Source organism: Acanthaster planci, linkage group LG21, assembly GCF_054643075.1.
Source record: "Acanthaster planci isolate LZ-2023a linkage group LG21, COTS_SCS, whole genome shotgun sequence".
Classification (NCBI taxonomy): Eukaryota; Metazoa; Echinodermata; class Asteroidea; order Valvatida; family Acanthasteridae; genus Acanthaster; species Acanthaster planci.
In genome coordinates this window covers 5662098-5683105 of record NC_141797.1, presented here as the reverse complement: position 1 = coordinate 5683105, position 21008 = coordinate 5662098, and the positions used below count along the sequence as shown (strand labels likewise).

Genomic DNA, 21008 nt, shown 5'->3' with positions numbered 1-21008 from the left:
ATCCAGCCGAACATTTCTGTGTCATGGAAGAAAAGATTCTGTTTCTTTCAGGTCTACTGGTCATCTTGACATTCCTGCACACATTGCAAAACTTCAACTTCCTGTCATAAATGAGACAGGAAAATCCTCCCACTGTTGTCTGTAGATGAGCTGTATTTCATTTTGTAACCAGTGATTCACATTTCAAAATAGCAGGAACCAAATTTCGTATTAATTTAATTCCCTTTGAAAAAACTCTTGACCTCATACAATTCAGGATTTACATACAAAAGAGATTTTGCTCTATTGGAGGGAATAAACTAGTCAATCAATATGAGAAATATGAAGTGAATCCAGAGAACACCAATTCAGATGGCCATAAATTAAAATTTACAGAAAATGCAGGATCCTGTTAAGTTAGCATACACTTTGAGCTCAAGGAAAAAAATGGCACCAAAGTTCTAGATGTAGAGATGAGTTGTGACGAGTCCTTCCAAGGCAAGAGAACAGGAGTCTGTCTTGTTGTGTAGCCGGTTGACAAAAGTGAAGCGCAAAAGTTCAGCAGAAGAAATGTAACGCAAAGGAATACTTGCGGATTTTGCAAGATCGATGCCGATGATTAATGCCACAGATGCCTTGGTGTACTTGTAATGTGCCTGCAAGTCATAATAGTGTTGCGCACCCGCAAATCTTGGAATTCTAGCGCCCCCTAGTTTTACTCGTTCTCGGTCCTTGCATTTCTAAGGGTCTCTTATTTAGCTCAGCTATGCCTTATGGACATGTAGCAGAGACGCTAATTTTGTATTAAGTTATTCATGCTGTACTCTGGCGTGATCGCGTGTTCCTTCACTCCTTTATCTTTGTGTTTTCTCTGCTCAGTTTTGGCATGTCGAAATTCCCCTCCATGTGGCTGCGTGGCTGGGCGTGGTAAGGTTCCCTGAAATGCTAATGTTCAGAAACCTCAAACTTTGTAACTGTCAATCATTTGCCACAGATGACCGGGTAAGCACTTTCACACACCCGACTCTACACTTTATACATGTGACTTCTTATTCTGTATTTTACCTTTTTACACGTGACACTTAGATTCTTGCACACGACTCTAGCACGAAGTCATGTGACCCTTTGAGATGGAAGATTTTCATTGGTTGAGCTGTTCAACGATGCTCATATTTTATTAATTCCTGAGCCTCTAGAATCCTATAAATAGAGCAGATTTTCCTTAGCTCGTAGGTCAGGTGCGGCGGACCAAACCCTTATTGCGAGAGCGGAACCTAACGTAGTACAGCGGTTGGAACCTTTCCGAGAGAAGTGCGATAGTAACCATTCTTATGGCGAAGAAATGTAACCATATGAATGGCCAGCTAGCTTAGCTTGGACCGATGCGAGAGCGGTATGAATTAGCCCAGGGTGCTAGTGAGAGTCATAGCGGCCCGTTACCACTACGTCCGAACCGATTGCCGGGAGAGACACCCCCGCGTCCCTCGCCACCCTTGTCCTGCTAGCTAGCCCAGTCCTCCCCGTCTCTATGCTGAGCCAATGGTACACAGTGCAGCGATCTTATCATTGCGCTCAACACATTGCGGTCTGAGCGGCAGTGTGGTTGGTACATGTACATGTATATACCGGCGTTGGCCCTGTCCAGCCCTTGCTAGTCACCATGGTGGTCCGGTACAGCTCCCACCATGGCCCGGCCTGATGAGTGTAGCCTAGCTGTGCGATGCTACACACACGTACCGTACCCACTCCGTCTGACTTGCATTTCCAATGGTACTGCCAAACGGTAGTTACATTCGTATACAACTTCGCCTTTCTGTACCTTTGCCTTTTGTGTGTTGTATTATGTTAAGCTACACCTTCTTCAAACCCACATTGAACTTTGATGAAGAGAAGTGAGAGCAATAAACCAACCATACAGTTTGACTGTCACCCAAACCCCTTGTTTCACGTCCACCTTTCAATAAATTGTTGACCCCACATATCACATCCTGTAGACACTAATAAAGTCCATGCTACCATCGACTTGATATTTAGGGAATGCAACAATAGCTTGGTAGCTGGGATGCCTGGGGACAGCTCTTCAGGTGGACTTATTATGTCCAGCTTGAAGTACCTGCTATATTGCCTTTCCAATACAGTGACTACTGCACTGATGCAACCCCTCATCATTGAGCTAAATTGGGGATGTGCTGCTTGGTCACGGAGTGCTTGCAATGTCCCATCATCCGGATCAACTGGATTGCCAAAGAAATCCTCACTCGCCATCATCAGCTTTTCAGGTGTTCTTGTCCCTTCCTTTAAAGCAATGATTACTTTTCGATCCAGTTCGATGCCATCTGCATGATTAATTTGGTTTTGAGCTGCAGTATAAAATATCTTCATCCAAGAGCCTGTCAGGTACATGTTTTTACCCAATACCTGCAGTTCCACTTTTGGCGCAGCCTGCGTAAAATCTTTTAGTATGGCACTTCTCAATCCACCACAGGCTGTTCCGGTGCTCAGCAGAGTTAAAAAGTCATCATAATGTTCAATTAGCTTTCCACTTATATGGAACAGGACATGAAGCCTGTTGCCACGGAAACGGGGAAGGACTCCATGGGGGATGTTTCTGTCATCCAAGAAGGCAACAAATCCTCTTGGGTCTCCCTTACCCTTTTTGTAGCGAAGCTTGTTCATCTGTAACACAATGTTACCAGCTATGCAGTCCTTACCAAAGACTTTGCCTTTGGACTCTTCAAGGTTCTTGAGGGTTGAACTAACAGATGTTGTGATTGAGTCCAGAGGGTGCAAATGACAATTCAGCTCATTTAGCGATTTGTCCCACTCATTGTTGACAATCCTTATAGCTGCATGGTTAGCAGCACACCGATCAGTGAGAGTATTACTGATGTTATCAACCATCTTTAGTCTGATGTCTTGAAATTTAGCATTTTCATTGAAATACTTGTAAGTTTCGACCAAACTGATCTGTGTCTGGTACTTCTCTTTGAGATTAGCTTTGGAGGCAGACACAAGCTTAAGTCTCTTCCTGAGTTTATGCTTTCTCGGTGTAACTATTTCAGTCCTGGATCTTGTCAAAATACTAGAAGCAGGAGAAACAGCAGATGTCGATGGCACTGATTCAGTGGAGGCAGCAGATGTCGATGGCATTGATTCAGTGGACGCACCAGATGTCGATGGCATTGATTCAGTGGAGGCAGCAGATGTCGATGGCATTGATTCAGTGGAGGCAGCAGATGTCGATGGCATTGATTCAGTGGAGGCAGCAGATGTCGATGGCACTAATTCAGTGGAAGGAGCAGATGTCGCTGGCACTGATTCAGTGGAGGCAGCAGACATTGATGGCATCGATTCAGGAGATACAGCAAATGTAGATGTTGTTGGTTCACAATCAACATCTGTGATTGGTGCGTTATCTTCAATAACTTCAGCGTCACTAGTTTTCATCAATGTCTCAGGAACAGAAGATGGAGAACTAACATGTAGTTTAATGTTCTTCACAAATTTTGGCAAAGGTTTCTAGTTCCTTGGGATTGCTACGTTTCTTGAACTTAAGCAAGGTCTGGTGAACAAGAACTTTCACAGCCGAGTTAACCAAAGCAGACGAGTACCCGTCCGCTTGCGACAAAGAAAAATGTGCACTCAATTGTTTCTCAGTTTCAGTTCGACTTTTTTCGAATGAAGTGTACATATACAAAACGTGTCCATTCCTTAGATCCTTCCAAGATTCAGGCATCGCAGAATAATTTGATTCCAGATGAGCTCTGGCGACACCAGGCTGGGCATTTAGATTGGCAATTCTACGTTTCTACGTTTCGGTAGCATCTGAAAAAAAAAATAAAAGCAAAAGTATGGGTTTTTATGTGGCTATTTAAAAGGAAATAAATAAATTAAAGTTTAACCCCAAAATACAAATGAAAATTAAGTTTACACAGAAACCAGGCCTACAAATAAAAAGGGCCTTGGCCTACATTGTAAACCATTTTATGGACGCAAGCAATACGAAGATTAAAAAAAAAATTTAAAATTATAATTAACGAGATGCGTTAATCCAAAAATTATTAATAGTGAGGTTTCAAGATTTAGGCTTCATCATACATGTACAAAGTCCATGCACATCTGCATGAACATGGTCAATGCATGTACTACACATGTAGACCTACATGTACATGTGCGTGTCTATCCTGAGGCCTGCACTGGACTGCTGCAATTTGGCGATATCGTATGCGTTCAAATATCACTTTCCATCCATTCTCACAATGAACAAAATCAACGTTTTTTTCAATATCAATTCAAAATAATATCTTAGTTGCCTATAAATTGTGATTTTGCATACCCATGGTCAATATTTACGTATCAAAATATGGAGCGAAGATTGGCGAAAATCACTCAAACGAAATGTGCAATGCCACACAGGTCACCATCTTGATTTGGGCATCTGACAACAGGGTCGAAGTCGGGCCATAAAAAATAACCTTCTAATCATAAGATTTCAAAAAAATTTAATCAGTAGGTAGATGAAATAATAATAAAGCATCCTAAACACCTTTTGTGTATTCCTGAAGTCCCTATCACGATTTGGAGAGCGTTGAAAATAGTCAAAGTTTCAAGTCCATCGCAGGTGTAGAACGCAATGTCGTATCGAAAAATTTCTAAGACGAGGTTGGACATTAGCATTTTCACTATGTCATAAGCTATGACGCAATAGGATACCCCCCAGCAGTCAATGAAAAAATGCGTTTTTCTCAGGGATCCCCTGAACACCGCGCGCACACGCACACTGGCAGATTTTGACCACCACTGACTATGCGGTTTTGTAACATCCCTACTACATGTATATGTACATATGTAAAACAAAGTCCAAAGCTTGACCAAGAGACAACTCATATCTCTGACTTCTCATAAATCAACACACATCACAATCTATAAAATATTTACGAAATCCTGTTCAAATAAACCACAGTCATCGAAAAAGCATTACAAAAACATTAGTCCAGACTGTACGACTACAGTCAGTCTATCACGTACATGTACATGTACATGTACATCATGGATATGATGGGCGATGGTCCTGACTTAAACATACTAAATCTGCACATACATGTACATGTATTTCTCAACGCAGTGAAGGGCACAACTTATTCTCAGCCTCCACTAAGTTGTACATGTACCATGTGTACATGTAAGTCAAAGTGATTGGAAAATACACGATCTCAAACCATCTCAAAATATTTTACTAAACACTTCTTAAGCTACATGTAAATGTAAAAGCAAAGCTTTCCAAGGAAACATCTCTTTTGGATCTACATGTAGTCTCAGAACATTACTGGCAAGTGAAAATTACGAGATACCCCAAAACTTCAAAATCATAAATTTACTGGGACTTCTCAAAATATTCTTAAGTCCAGACTTCATGAGAATCAATTGGTACACTCCTTTTCACAATTTACAACAAGAGTCAGGGTGAAAAATGTAATGACTAAACCCTGGAAAAGACACACAATACATTAGTATAAAATGATGTACACGTAGGAACTCAAACTTACCAATGTGTAAAATAGAGAGCCAACACTCGTGAACATAAAGGGATGACTTGGCTTTTGAGGTCCTCCGGTCCAAAGAAAAATAGTGCAGAGCACGGACAAAATTTGGCAGGCATGTAGTCAGCACGATGGCAGAGTTTGGAATGCCAAGGTTGCCAAACCTTTGGAGCAAACTGCCCCCCCCGGACATGCCCTTGCCACATGATGGCTAGCTCAGGCTCTCATTGGACAACTTAAAAAATGTCACACATGACTCAAATGCTGATTGGTCATTTAGTTTCTAGGCAGATGAGCACTCAACAGAAGTTTATGGCTTTCACAGCTAAAGGTGTGAATAACAACTAAGGATTAAGTGTTCTGACATCATGCAGATCTCCTGTAAAATTTACTGGGAGTCGGAGATTAAAGGCAGTGGGTACAAAAAGCATCCTGTGATCTTCTAGGAAAGCAGGAACATTAAAGATAAACTGAAGAAAGAGCAGGCTAATTGACAAAAGGAATAGGCAATAGATCAAAGGTTCAACACTGGAACACTGCTTACCAGTAGAAAGGTCAAAAGCTCTGGAAAGAACAATTTAAGTATGCAAAAGGGAAATAGTCACAAAAAAATAAAATTTGAAATTCTACTGTACATGTAACCCAAGACATCTTTTGGGATGGGGTTACAATTTCTCTTGTAATCAGCTCCGTGCTCACTTATTACTGGCTTTTCTGGTCAGATTTGACACGTTTAATGTAAATACATCCACATGATAAACACTTTCAACACCACATGAAAAGCGTTGTTAAAGTCTGAAGCGTGTGCCTTCGTACATGTAGTCGTCTCTGCATATGCAATCAATGCTACAACCAATACTCGACCATTCACAGATCTGCATTTGCTATACCTATAGTGATGACAGTATTCTGACCTACATCAGTAGTGAGTCTGGTTCCATAATGTGACCGTAAAATAATAAGGCCGTGTCCAAACCAGGCTTCCGGGGCTGTGGCTAGGTCTACTGTCTGTGCGTCTCCATGCATTTCCAATGGAGTGAATACCAAGACCTAGCTCTAGACAAGAGATTTGGCTGCAGCCTAAATCAGGCACGAATGATGCGCCCTCAAGCACTTTGTACATGTATCACGTGAACCTGCACGGAAACCCTGACCGACTGGCCTGCGCATTATGCGGTAACAGCCCGATCAAGCAAAGCAAATGAATGACTTCTCAAGACGTAGACACAGGTACCGGTACCTAACTTCATTTGTTTATTGTTTATTAATGTACCACATAAAAACATGTTTAATGATGATGTTTGAGGAAAACTTGCACAGTAGGGATAGTCTGAAATCCACTTCGTGTTCGACTCAGCCTGCAGGCCAACTGCCCTAAGCCAGTAAGGTTGCATGTGCACTGAAGCGAGTAACTTTCGATAACTCGAACGTCGGATAACTCGAACTTTTTGTCCATCCCCTGAGCTTCGACTTATCGTGATTTTACTGTATTGATACCTTGGCTGGTATCATTTTCAGTCCAGTCTTGTATTCAAGTCCATCACAAGTCCAGACACAGGTCCAGTCACAAGTCCCTTCACAAGACCAGTCATATGAAACAGGGTGAATAAAGACAAAAGAATGCTTTTGTCACAGGTCATTTGAATAGCTTGTGACTTACATGTATGACTAAATGACTTGTGATGAACTTACAGGTTCTTACAGAGACTTGACACTGTGTCATTCTAACGCTAAATCCCACAGAAACAAATGAAACCTACAGGAAATTGCTCCCCGATCAACTTGCGATATTCCCTCTGACTGGTTGTTAATTCAGCGTGGTTGGTAAATGAGCTGTTTTGATACATTTCATTTACATGAACACTGAACATAAACTCATTAAGCCGGGCCACCACATTTTCATGTGGGCCACTGAAGTGCACTTCCCATTGGCCCTACAGGCCACCAAGAGATTGAAAGTTGATTTCCACCACTGACAAGGTCTTGACACAAAAAGTAGAAAATGCAACGTGTCGAGTCAATGTCTGAAGGTCAGGAGTGCTGAGCATGAAAGCCAGAGGGCTTCCAGGAAAACAGAGTAGAAGCAGATGGTAGAGAAATTGCTCTTTACATGTACATGTGTACACTGTAAGTTCACCCATTCCAAAATTTGTATCCTTGTAGAGACATGGCTTTGTTCTCCAGTACCGATTCAGTCGCGTGTGAAAGGATGTTTTCAAAATCCTCCCTTTTCAACATGAATCACTCTCCTGGCATGCCTGGATTGAAATTTCGACTGAATGTCCCTTAGGTGAAACACTTCAATTTGCGACGGATTCTTACACATTAAACATTTCTCCTTTTTGAGCAATTTCCAAATATCAGTTTTGTGAAATCCTTGTGGAGACCTATACACCTTTAGAAATTCCTTGTGGAGACCTATTCAACCCATTCTTCTGGGTCTCCACAAGGCACCATATTCCGGCACACATGGTCACCCAGGTTCAACACACTTTCAATTACTCATGAATATACATTGATACATAGCATGAATACCTGGATCCCTTCTTTGGTGTGCCAGCTCATCTTCTTTTGGTTGGCGATCACAGCGGCCGTGACAGTCGTCCCGTTATTGCCTCCCCATCCCACCAGCATGCAGCCCAGTCGCGGCTTACGGCAATCGGTGCGAAACTTTACCTGTGTGCTGATGGGCATCACCTGAAAAAAAAAAAGAGACGGAATATAATGGTCGCCTTGAGGAATCACAGTGCACGTGTTCCCCAAGGGCACTGCAGGAGTAACTTTCTTCCGGGCATCTGGCAAAGTAGACGTAACTAAGCTTGAGCCTTTTTTCAGCTTTCATCTCTTCCATAAGGTGCTATCCTTCAGTACACGTATGCTGACATTTCCAGCAGACTAAAACGGCTGTACAGTACACGTATATACCTCTTGTTGTAGGAAATAAGGAAAAATAAATGTTTCAAGGGCTCACTCTATTTTGATTAAAGCACTTTTCTCAACACATTTATCTCCAGCTAGGACCAAATAAATGTACATGTTAAGTACGTATACTAACTGAAAATGATTCATGTTTTGAAATTTGAAGACATCCCCATGAGCCCAGGGTTTAACTGCTGATCGCAAAGTTTGACATGCACATAATATCTTTCCTACCTGAACATGTGAAGTACATGTACATGGCAATCACTGATGAAAAATTGAATGAAATCAGTACCTGTGCAAAGTACATGTATGTGTAATTGTACTGACTGTTTACATACTGTATGGTTAGTACTGTACATGTCAAGAAGTTGTGAGGAAGGAGTCACAACGCCTGCTTGGATGCGACCCAAACCCACAAGCTTAAACTTGCTAATAATAGACATCTTACCAACTTGACCAATGAGCTTGTCAGGTTCAACTGGCTAGTTCAACCAGTCAAATCTGATATACCGCAATGGGCAAAACTGAAGTTTTGCTTCTGAATGCCATCGTACAAAAGACCAAATAGTCTGATAATTTATGCATGCATACAGTACATTAATTTCATTTATATGATTTTTTAGTTCAATTACCCGGATTCTGCCATTGCCTCTCCAGACACGGGTGGTCTCATAGCTGTAGTCGGATTCAATGAAGTTATCTGTGTACTTTACCGAGGGGCTGTCTACCATGAACGCTGCCATGCCTTGTTCGCCCAAGTGAAGTCTTGGCTGCTGAGTTTCCCTGTTTTCTTTCTTTAAGGTCAAGGTTTAATGGCCAATCGATCAAAAGAAGACAGTTTTGACTGCTTCTGATCTCTGAAGTCAGTCTGTGGAAGGGAGAGAGCAGAATGATCACTTTGTCAAGCAACAATTCTAATAAGTCTGCATTATAATAACCAATTCCCAGCTGCCGACCAAGGCTATTAAATACACACATGTACATGTATAATTAATGAAATGGGGATAAACGTCAATTTACAGATGTGATCAATATACAAATCTCTCATGACCAGTGCTGCAGCCAAACTGCTGAACTGAACCAAAAATCGTCGAACATGGCACTTTTGAATCAAACTGAACCAAACTGATCGGTTTGGATGTTCGGCTTTAATATGGCATGACACTGATAGCACAAGGAATGCATGCAAAAAAGTGATAAAAAGCAAACACAACGAAAAATGAATAACGAGTTGTGCTGCTGTGTACACAGGGTACATGTATACAGTAAATTTACGATGGCCCTCGATGGTTGTAAAAAAAGCACATGGTGAGCATTCAAGTAATCAACCTAGAACATGCAACATACAGCATTTCTGTTGCACAACCATTCTAAATTCTCACTACATACAACTGTGCAGAACAAAACAAATTTTGATTGGATGCTGATCACAGTCAGACTCGTGCTCGATCGAAGGCAACTCCAGCAGGAAAACTGATTTTGCCAGGCAGGCCCACCAGTGCAGCGCTCGACAAGATTTGGTTCGCGCTGTGGCCCAACTTGCCTTTCGTTGATCATGTTTGACATGTTTGATCGGAGTCGTAAAGTGAGTATCTTGTGATGGAATTTTGCCAGATCTCTAAGTTGTTCATAAATCTCGAATAACAAAATGCTGTTATCCGTTCAAAAAGACTGATGGAAAATCGCCCCTTTGGCCACGTGGGTGCCGTCCTGGGATGGAATGCTGACGTGATACCAAGGTTCTTCTTCAAATACATGTACCGGTACATCAAAATCCATGGTTTGGCAGTTGAATCTGTTTTGTGAAAATAACCAAAACACAATTCGCTCGAAATCTACATGCAATTTGATCTTGTGTCCTGTAAAGGAGAAAACTCCCATTTGAGCATGCTGGTTTTTTTTTTCTGTTTTCACATATCCTACAATCGCTGGTCCAAACATGACCACTTTTGGTCGGCAAAACACGGTCAGAAACTGTCACACCTCCAACAGTCACTTCCTATGGAATTTTAACTCATTAAAAAACTTTGAGGAAACAGTTAAGAAAAAAATTATGTTCACATCGAAGTTGCTTGTGGATGGGGATGAAGAGGAGATTCATTGCTTGTATAAATGTACATTGTACTTTACACATGGAAGTACTATACGGTACATTCGTTCACAGCAGTGTTGTACACGTAGGTCTCGAGACCTGGTCTCGGTCTTGAGATTGTCCTGGGGCTTTTTTTTTGCTGTCTCGGTCTCACCTTGTCAAAGTCTTGGTCGGGTCGGTCTTGGTCTCGAAAGTGCCGGTCTGGGTCTTGGTCCCAGTCTTGGATGCCATAGTCCAGGGTCTCTCCCTCGAGACCAGTCGAGACCATAACAAAATGCGCATCTACCGGTAGCTACAGTACCACGCATGCACGCGGTTGCAAAAGGCAAAATTACCTCCGCTCAAGTCAAATCTTCAACCACTGATACATGTACATAATACAACACAGCAACGTTCAGATTTTTTGCAATAAACAATGAAATTGACGCTGGAATGAAGACTAGTAAATGCAGCATGATGCAACATTATCCCAAGTTGTTACTTTATTTCCAATCCAGAGTAGCCATGCTGCTTGACACAATGGGATGAGGTTTTGAGTAGCGGAATTCGCACACTAGACTGGTTCCCGTTCCCTAAGTAGTCTCCTGCTGAACATAGGGCCGGGACAGGAACTAGTCTGTGTGTGCGCACGCTATGAATTGTGTGCACGTGTGAAAGTGCTGTCATTCCATCTTGTATGTGGTGCGTGTTGTTTTAGAAGTTTCAACCCTAACTACCCAAAACCTGCCATACTCCAACAGCAGGTTTTGTGAGGTTTTGGCAGGTTTGGTACCGTACCTGAGGAACTTGTTGTTGAATTTTGTGAGACTTGGGATGAAAGGCCCAGGGAGATGGTGTTGGATTCTGTGTGAGTTGGGACACACAGGGTTCATTGTGTGCAGTGTCTGGCTTGCTGTACCAATTGTTGGACTATGCTTGATTTTGTCAGGTTTGGTACTGTTCAGTGCAAGTCATCCTATACTGCATAGACCCATCCATACCATATCACTCAAACTCCAACGGGCTCATTCTGTTGGAGTTTATCAGGTTTGGTACACTACCCTGCATGTACAAGTACATAGACAAGTACATGAACCTGTTGGATTTTGTGAGGTTCAGTATGCTTTCTAGTGCAGGAGCCTAGGGGGTTAGGGTTAAGGTACATCTTTTTTGGATATTTGTTTTTCGGTATTTTGCTAAAAAAGTCTAACATGTCTAAGGATATTTGTTTTAACAGCTTAATGTTCACATCATACATGTAGATGTATCATTTGGGACACTCAGGTTGAAAATGACCAGACCAGGGTAAAAGTAGAGCAGTATCACTGATAAAAGAACGGAGACATTCTTTAACAAATATATGACCTACATGTATTTATGTACACGTGCATCTTTATGCTAATGTTATCATTTTATTTCTTTTGTACTTAATTGTACTGCCATACATGTATGTTTGTCCCTTTTTACCTTTTGGTAAAAACTAAACATTGGTTTATGGTTGGTCTCAGATGTCGTGGTTTCGGTGTCGACCTGCAAAAGTCTCGGTCTCGAAGTCCTGGTCTTAGTCTCGGTCTTGTATGCCTTGGTCTCGGTCTTGGTCTTCGACATCAAGGTCTCCGATAGAACAGTGGTTCATAGCGTGTTCTTCGATGTCTCAATGTCCATTTCAAAGTCTCAATGTGCAAACAATTTTCGGACCATGTCCAAAACGAACTTGAACTGAACATTGGCACCTACAATATTGTGTGCAGCACTACCGTACTCATAACCCTGGAGCATGCATGCATACAATGTAATTATGGCGACTGAAAACACAGCCTTCGAAAAGACTTTTGAAAATGTCCAAAGAGCAGCTTATTCATCTCTGGATCACCTCATCATTCATCTCTGGATTAATAACATGAATAAGGTACGAATACACAGGAACTCCATGTACCAATGGGCCAATAATCATAAGAGCCAGATAGCAGTAAACAGGCCTAGAACCTTATGAATTTGCATTCTCTTTGTAGGGCATGTTTTGTAGTATCACTTTTTGGAGGCACTTCAGGGTTACTGTGCAGTGGTGTACATAAAGTCATTCAATGCTACGTACACACGTATACCGATACACGTGCGGCACTGCAGCAACACATGACAAGCCAAGTCAGATGTTGGACTTCGGCATGATCGTGATTGTGCAAGGTCACGCAAGAATATCCCTTATGAATATCTAATGGAAAAGATTACATGTACATGTACCTTAAAAACATCATTGTGATCTCATCTGAGGAAACCGAATTTATTATTTTTCCCCCGAGGAAAGTTCACCTTGCAATCTTCACGCCTCTGATTATCGTTATGTCGTAGTGCCCAAAATGACATCATCACAATCTCAATGACGTCATGCCACCCTGCCAAAAATGTGTCCATGGAGAACACTGGCTAGCATTTCATTTACATGTACCGTACGTGGGAAAGGCAGGTCAAATTTGTCAGTTCATCTATGGAAAACACACTCACAAAAGAGTGGGTTCTGCTCTGAAACTCTGATCAGGAAAACCAAATCCCCCCCCAAACATGCCAAAAAAAGCTGTCCCGGGTACCCTGGAGTTTTTGGAGATACAGAACATGTAGGTGTAAAAGGGTGGACACGGTGGAACTCAGTTCATTTCTTTCTTTCTTTTATTTATCCAGGGCGAGCCACATCAGTAAACATTCTGGTTTCCATTCGGGCCCTGCGTGTTTCAGTTAAAAACAAAAGCACCATAAAAAGACATTAAAAGTACATGTATTAAAACTTTACGATATAAAATCACAAGAACAAAACTAATTTAAAATATGTACGAGAGGGGGGTGCCGCAGCAGTATTGGGGGTGGTTTGTATCATGATTTTGATTTCAATTTCTGTATATACATACATGTAGGTACATGTACATGTAGAAAAAGAGAACTTGCAAACCGTGAAAACAGGAGTACTCTGACAAGTTATACATGTACAGTACATGTAAAATGCATGTACCGGTACATGTAGCCATTACTTGGCATGCACAAGGGTTTATCCACTACGAATACAGGGCAAGGGTTCCCCTCGTTTTATCTGTTTTTCTCCTCAGTGACGCTATCTACATTCAGAATTCGCATCTTGCCATGAACAAAAAAACCAAACCTTTTTAGCTTCTTAATGTTGAGCTTTGAACTTGAAGACAAATGACACTGCGTTCCATTTGGATGCTTCCATACATGTACATGTACGGTACATGTACATGTATATATATTTGAACTGATAAAATCAGAAAAAGCATGTTTTCCTTAGAGGTGGCAGGTTCCTCAACATACATTGTTCAACTTCGGGGGTTCATTTTACCTAAAGTGAGCAACACTAAAATTTTGCATTACTAATGTAGGTTGGAACTGGGCAGTTCCACAGAAACATCAATCTCGGGGCCAAAATTTCAAACTGGTCCAAATGTGACAAATTATATATCATTTTGAAGCTTATGGTGTATACTTTCATGAAACATACTTCATTTCTAACAACATTCAAGAATTTGGTTTTATATGACACTGAAAAATTGGTTTTAAATACCAAGAACTTCAGGAACTTGGGGAAAATATTTCCCCTCTGAAAGATTTTCTGTTTTTTAGCCTGATAATTTTTTGTTCCAGTTTTGTTACAGTTTGAAGAGTGCCCCAATAAGTAAACAATGACAGAAATGAATTTTCATTTTCGTTTTGAAATTCTATGTAATGTCTCATTTTATAACACTTACTTTTCTTATGTACGTCCGACACCAAAATGACATAGTTTATCCCCTCAGTGCACCCTTTAGCAAAAGACTGCCAAATTGACAATACAAAGCACAATGAGTTCCTTCTTTCTAGACATACATGTACATGACATACATGTAGGCTTAACTCCCCCAATTATTTTTTCGAATACTCAAAAATTGTGGAATCAGATGTGTACGTCGGACACCCTGTACGTCCGACACTGTCAGAACCACGCATTGCTGGCAATGCAATGCTTTTACAAAAGGGCCCTTTTCAATCAGAATAAAAGTAAAAAATTATCCAATCTGCAAAGAAAAATTCCCCTTTCTAAACAGTGATTAACAGCTTCTGTGTGTACTTCTCCAATGGGTTCCAAGAATAGGCAGTGGTTCTCCTCAAACATTTGTACAAAGTTTTTCTTTGAGATTGGATAGCAAGTTCCGATCTGAATACCAGCAGTCGAAGTCGATGGGAATTCAAAATTGTGCCTCTACTCTAGCATGTCTAGTGACAGAAGACAATTGCCGTTGTATTGTAATTACAGGTACAGCAGTAAAACTTTGAAAGGGGTTGGCCAGTGCAGACTATATCAAAGTGCAATGAATTTGGGCTAACCAATCACGTACGGACAGACCCTGTGGCACAAAAGTGCAAATTATAAAGAAGAACCTCAAGGCCTGCAAGTCATGCAAGTCAACCGAACATGACTATGGTGCAAAAAGGGCTTGGGGACTCATGCCAATAAATTAAAAGCAACTCCACACCCATCACCATTACCCCACACCTTTCCAATTTCTTTTTACTTGAATAAGTATAGCCGATTGATTAGCTACAAAGTAAAAATGATATGCCTACCTGTTCCCTAAAAGACGGGGAGCCATTGACTGACTTTCTGTAGCATGCCTTTCGTCTGCAATTAAAATCCAAAAATCACGCCATATCCCCAGTGTAGTACCTTGACTCTTCGTAGCACTACTCCCCAGGCAGATAGTCTGGCTTCGGCAAAACGCGTGATTCCTTGAACATTTCACACGTGGACTGTACTAGACTTGAATCAAGTCGGGATCTCTCTGACGTCTTCGTTTCTGGTAGCACTGCACCTAAGGGTGCAGTCCACTAATTCAAGTGAGAATTTCTGAACAGCTCATCAGCATTAAAAGTGGCCCCGCAGTATCTTTTGAAAAAGGAGATTGTTTGACCCCCCAAAATGGTGAGATTGTGTAAATCGTTGCCAGGGTCAACTCCCTGGGTCTTTGAGCTTTGTTCTGTTCTGAATGAAGCTGCCGGCCTCTACCCAAAATAGGCCCGCAATTTTTTGCTGCTTTTTGTGAAAACAAATGCTCGAATTGGAAACCATCAGTCCCAACTTCAGGATTTACAGAAATATTTCTATGATCCTCCTAATTATGGCTTGTCTTATTGAAAAAAACCTGTGGGATCACAAAATATTAATGAGCTCGCGAGCAGAAATATTGCCATTTGGTGGAATGCACCCGTACCCTTAAATATCACCTCCAGGGCCGGTTACGCAGTAAAAATGGCTCAAAACGAAAAAAAATTAAACAATATAAAGAAACAAATTCCAAAAATTGAATACGCTTTCACGTTTTCTGGAGATTGAAGGATAATACAGTGTGTCCGTTTTTTGTGCGCGCGATGACAATTTTATTTAAGGAAACAAACGGAAAAATCAAACATCTTCTGCAAAAAAGAGAAGAAAAACTATAATAAAGAGGATGAACAGACGGAATTGTTAATTTGAACTTTCTAATCTCCATTTCCCCGGCGTCCCATGGGAGCTTTTTTGGAAGAAAAAAAAGGTGGGAATTTCAGGCCCTTGTTCAGTATGACAGGACAAAATGGTCAATAGACCCCTCCAAAGAGATACGGTGTACATTCCTCTGTTATTTGACTGTAATCTGTACTGCTTTGAAAACTTCCAAAGACAAAACTGCTCATTTTCTCCGCCCGTAAATAAGAAACCCAAGAAGAAGGACAGGGCACCCCCTTTTAGTCTGTTGCCATCTTGTCTTTACAGGTTGCACTACACCATATACGTACCCATAGAAAACAGTGCAAATCCGACTGAAATCGCCGCCTGGTAACTCTCTGGAAGAGGTTGGCCTCCGTTTTTTTTTCACTGGAAATTGAAGATTATGGCCAGAAGATCACTTTTTGTTTTACGGTTGGCCACAAAAAAATAAATAAATAAAAATTCGCCTTTCCCCAAAGATACCCCCAAACAAAAAAAGTAAAACTATCTGCTCAGCTCTGAATGTAGCCGCCTGCCTCTACGTAACATAGGCCCGCAATTAGCTGCTTTTTGTGAAAGAAATAATCCGAACTGGAAACTATCAGTCTCAAATTCGGGATTTACAGAAATATATCTATGATCCCTCCTGATTATGGCATGTCTTATTGTAGAAACTGCGTGGGATAAAAAAATATTAATGAGCTCGCGCGCAGAAATACAACCATTTGTGAAATGCACCCTATCTGCTTTGGATAGGCCTATGCGGATATGCGCAGACGGAGCTAATGTGAAATCCATCTATAGGGAAGAGAACGTAAGTCCGATTTGATTCAAGTATACACATTGACTTTTTTTATTAATTTTGTTTTTTTCGGAGTGCACGGAACAGGATGTTCAAAAGCCCTGGAGTGGCATCAAGTATATTTTTCAAAAAGTTTGTTTTTTTTCAAAATGCATTATTAGGCCCCAAAAGTCTCCGGTTTCTGGTCAGCGGGCGCATCGCTGTAGACCTAGAACTGCACGTCGGCAATATTTAAAAAAAAAAGGTTTTATTTTTTTTATTTTATTTATTTATTTATTTATTATTTTGGGGGGGTTATAACTATGATGTCCAAAAGCTACCAAACATGCTTGAGCAACTGGAATCCTGCTACTATACTGCATAATTTTAAAGTGTTTTAGATGGGGCACCGTCATAGAGTAGCATTGGAGCGTAGGGCGATTTATGAACTACTCACCGTACGCTGTTTCGAAGCCCGCACTGCACTAAATACCCGCCCACAGACAACTTATCAGACAGAAACAGCGCCACCTGGTGACTCTCAGGGAGAGTTTGGCCTCCCGCTTTTCTTTGGAAATTAAAGATTATGGCTATAAATTCACCTTCTTTTCAGTATAGGGGTTAGCCACGCGATTTTATTTATTGGCCTGTGCTGAAAACGCCCCCAAAATAGGAGTAGTATGCGCTCAGCTCTTAACGTGGCGGCCCACCGCCTCTATGTGCAAAATAGATCCACGGGTTGGAGGAATTGTGAACACTTAAAAATACGCCGAGTTGGACGCCAACTCGTAATTTATGAGAGTATCTCTATGATCGCGCCCAATAATGGCACCTGTTGTAATTGTAACCCCCCCCCAAAAAAAAGCTCAGTATTACACAATATTAATAAGCTCGCGCATAAAAATATACTCACTATGTGGAATGCAACTGCCAGATTGCTCCGCTGTAAAGGGTAAAACTGTTCCCCCGGACACTTTTACCGGATCACACCCCAGTAAAGGTATCTGCAAGTTTTAAGGTTTAATGTATCCCCTCCAGGTAATTTTTTCCCCCTGCCAAACGGTAAATTTGTCCCCCTGAGATTATGTCCGAGTCCCCTGTGCAACGTCACAAGTCTATCACCCAGACCCTGATTTCAACTTTCGTGCAACGTATAGACAGACACCTTGCTTTGTCTTGAGTGCTCGTTATGCGATGATAAAACACGGCGATTGGATTAGGGGATTGGGTTCCTGAGCACAGCATTTATGGCGACTGAGTGCGGCACAATTTACTGTGCTTGAGGGCTAGCGGCTGTGGCTTGAGCGTACGTAGGTAGATGCTATTGACTGGTGTAGCGGACGTTGTGTTTGACATAAGTTCAGCCATTAATTTTGATTACATGTGTTAAATATACGTGTACCAGTTTTCCTTTTATTTTTTAAGAAATCCATGTATGTTTATTTTATTCCACTGTAGAGACCCAGTCTAGACCTGGTTACCCAACTTTTCTTGACCGTCCCTTGTCCTTATCTCTCGATCCCTGAATTCTGCATACCTTTCTGCCAGGCCTGGGTGGCTGTTCCCATAGTAACTCTCTCCCTCTCCAGACCACATGTACCCTTAGGCTATAAATCTCCCCCCCTGCAAGGACCCTGACTGTGCTTTGGCCACAGTTCCTTTCTGGACTGACCATCATATTGTTGCCGACACCCATAGAGTAAAGTCCCTATTCTTCTTTTGCATCATTCCTCCAAGTTTCCAAGCTTGTTCAGTATCCATTCATCTTTTCTTTGGGGGGGGAGGGGCACCTGGGTGCATTGCGAATGGGGGGCGTGGCTATGCCACTGCAATGGAGATGAGATATCTGGGGGTACATCAAAAGATTATTTGAGGTCCACATTTATCACACTTTTATAAGTTTCAATATAGTCTGTTTTCTTGACTGTACGAAATACGTGGGTTTTTTGTTTGTTTCCATTTGGGGTTATGTTTGCAATGCCATTAATTAAAGTGTATATTTGTTAAAAATTTGGATTTTGTCCTTTTTCATTTGGTTTCATTTGACATAAGTTGGTTACTAACATGGGCGTCAACCCCTGGAGTATGGGGTTATATATCCCCACTTTGTGTGTGTGTGAGGGGGGGGGCTATCAAATCATCGCGATCAACTGACCGGTTTCAGGTACACTGATAATGACTACAAGGATTTGCTTTTCCATATTAAGCACCCCTAAACTGTCAGCAACAACACTCCATTTATAGTATGAATAACAAAGGTCTAAACTTCCCAAAGACGCCTTCTTCTCTCAGTGTATCACGTAAAAAAAAGAACGCTGCTCGTTTCCAGTTTCTTGACATATTATAGAGGTATTCTGCGATATCTATTCAACATGGCTCTTTGGATACCTCTGGGCATTTTCTGATTCACATGAACCCTCGTCACTGATGTTATTGTTACCTTTGTCGTGAATGTTCTTTAGTTGTAAATTCAAAGGTTTCAGCGAGTTCAATAAAGCCCCTTCCTTTAAGCACTAAGTCCGTAATATTGCCTTCTTGATCAAAAACCCACCTGTGCGATGAGAAACTGTGAAAATAGCTCTTTGTATACAGAGCCACTGTTCAAAAAGAAATAGTAAGAACATACATATTTTCACGAATTTATTTGTTCAAATCCATTCAAAAAGTTGTCCAGGTTTCTTTGTTCCTTGCTGTAGGAGAAAATGCACATACAAAGTAAAGTCTACATGTTGTAGTGATTTTAAAGATGTAAAAAGAGAAGGACTTAGGGATCGACAAATTTCGATCTTTTCGCCTCTGGAGTATCATTACTTCTTCTCAGTAAATTTTGCTGGGCTAAGAGTGATTGAGGCGACATTATTTTTCTTTCTTTTCATGTAGCTTTCTGCAACTTGGCTTTTGCTAGTGTGTATTTGCCACTTGATTGAAGCCGTCTCTTTTGTGTTTTACCGTTTCCTCACCCATTTGACAACAATTACGTTCTTTTCTGACAGCTGTTAGCGCCTATCACTACAAAACAAAATATAACGATGTCCTACTCCAAGGGATCCTTCTCAAAGTCATGAAAATTGATCTACAATTTCCAAGGTCAAAATCCCATCTATCGTATCTTAGTAGTTAGAACCATCAAATACGCAGCCTGGGAGAGGCGCCCTTAGTTCTTGGGGTAAGCGCGCCCTCTGTGTGTCGATTCCCGCATGCCTCCCGTCATCAAGGGTCTTCTCTCGCTGACCAGAGCTGTTCCTATTCAGCCTCAAACGTACCTCTGGACTATTGCGTTCATTCTCTTCATCAACTCATTGATTAGTCCATACCTGTATACACTCTTCAGCGTCATTTTGGTCACAGCCAAATAAATACCAAAGAAAATAGATCAATGCAGTTTGTCTCGTGGAGTTAAAAAAAATGTATTTTGCCATTCAGTTGTATAGTAATGTTTTCTTTTAATTTATTTAAATCCCTAAGGGCACTCATTTTTATCTCACACTTCTGGAGGTATTCAACTTAAAGTTATATAACCCTGTTCAGTTTGAATGTTAATAGTTGAGTATTATTTTTGCTCATATCAACTTTTGCGAGTTCTGTAAGGATTATATTAGGATGTGGTGTGCCCGAGTAGTATACAGCCAATAGTACACGACTGTGACTACAATCCTGGGCAAAATAATTAGAACACCTCGTTGGAAGTGCGGTGAAAAGATCCCCCCTCTCCCCCGTTCTATGTTGCGGTCATTTATTGGACCGAGACTGGGCCCAACGTACCAAGTGAGAGGCAACATTGACAGGGGGCAAGGGGAGGCATGTTCCAACGTGATTTGTCCAGGATTGTAGCATTTTTTAGGTTGTTTAAAAGAGAGGCAACCATGTAGAGCTAAACTACACAGTCATGTTATCAGTCACGAAACGTGATGATGTAGGCCTAAAGAGGAGTTGGAATGCTTTTCACTGAATACAACAGTGGTTGACTTAGAGCAAGTCAATGAAAAAAGATAATGCAGACAAGCATTTACCAATCAAAAGCGTGCAGGTGCAATCTGCCTGATTCCGCCCCGGTGGTGTTGGAAACGCACTGGCGGATCACGAGTTGCTTTTCTGTTAGACAGGCAGTCGCTCGCTAACGAAGATCGCTTTTGAGAAGTGCTGACATATTTCACCTTTTGGAAGCTCTGCAGCAACCGGTAGGTGTATTTATGTATTGGCGGGACCAAG

The 21008-nt window shown here is 41.4% G+C and overlaps 2 protein-coding genes across 2 annotated transcripts in view; one reads left to right on the top strand and one right to left on the bottom strand.

Annotated features, from left to right (window-relative positions):
- Positions 1-15203, bottom strand: part of isyna1 (inositol-3-phosphate synthase 1) — a 37820-nt gene extending 22617 nt beyond the window's left edge. Inside the window, exons 1-3 of the mRNA XM_022254745.2 lie at positions 15121-15203; positions 9074-9309; positions 8055-8216 (exon numbers count right to left, since the gene is read on the bottom strand). Of these exons, the coding sequence (XP_022110437.1) occupies positions 8055-8216; positions 9074-9184 (273 nt within the window). The 5' untranslated portion in view covers positions 9185-9309; positions 15121-15203. The remainder of the gene's footprint in view (positions 1-8054; positions 8217-9073; positions 9310-15120) is intronic.
- A 5555-nt stretch (positions 15204-20758) lies between these two features.
- Positions 20759-21008, top strand: part of LOC110989412 (CUB and sushi domain-containing protein 3-like) — a 73647-nt gene continuing 73397 nt past the window's right edge. The window contains exon 1 of the mRNA XM_087131434.1: positions 20759-20977. The gene's annotated coding sequence lies outside the window, so the exon portion shown is untranslated. The remainder of the gene's footprint in view (positions 20978-21008) is intronic.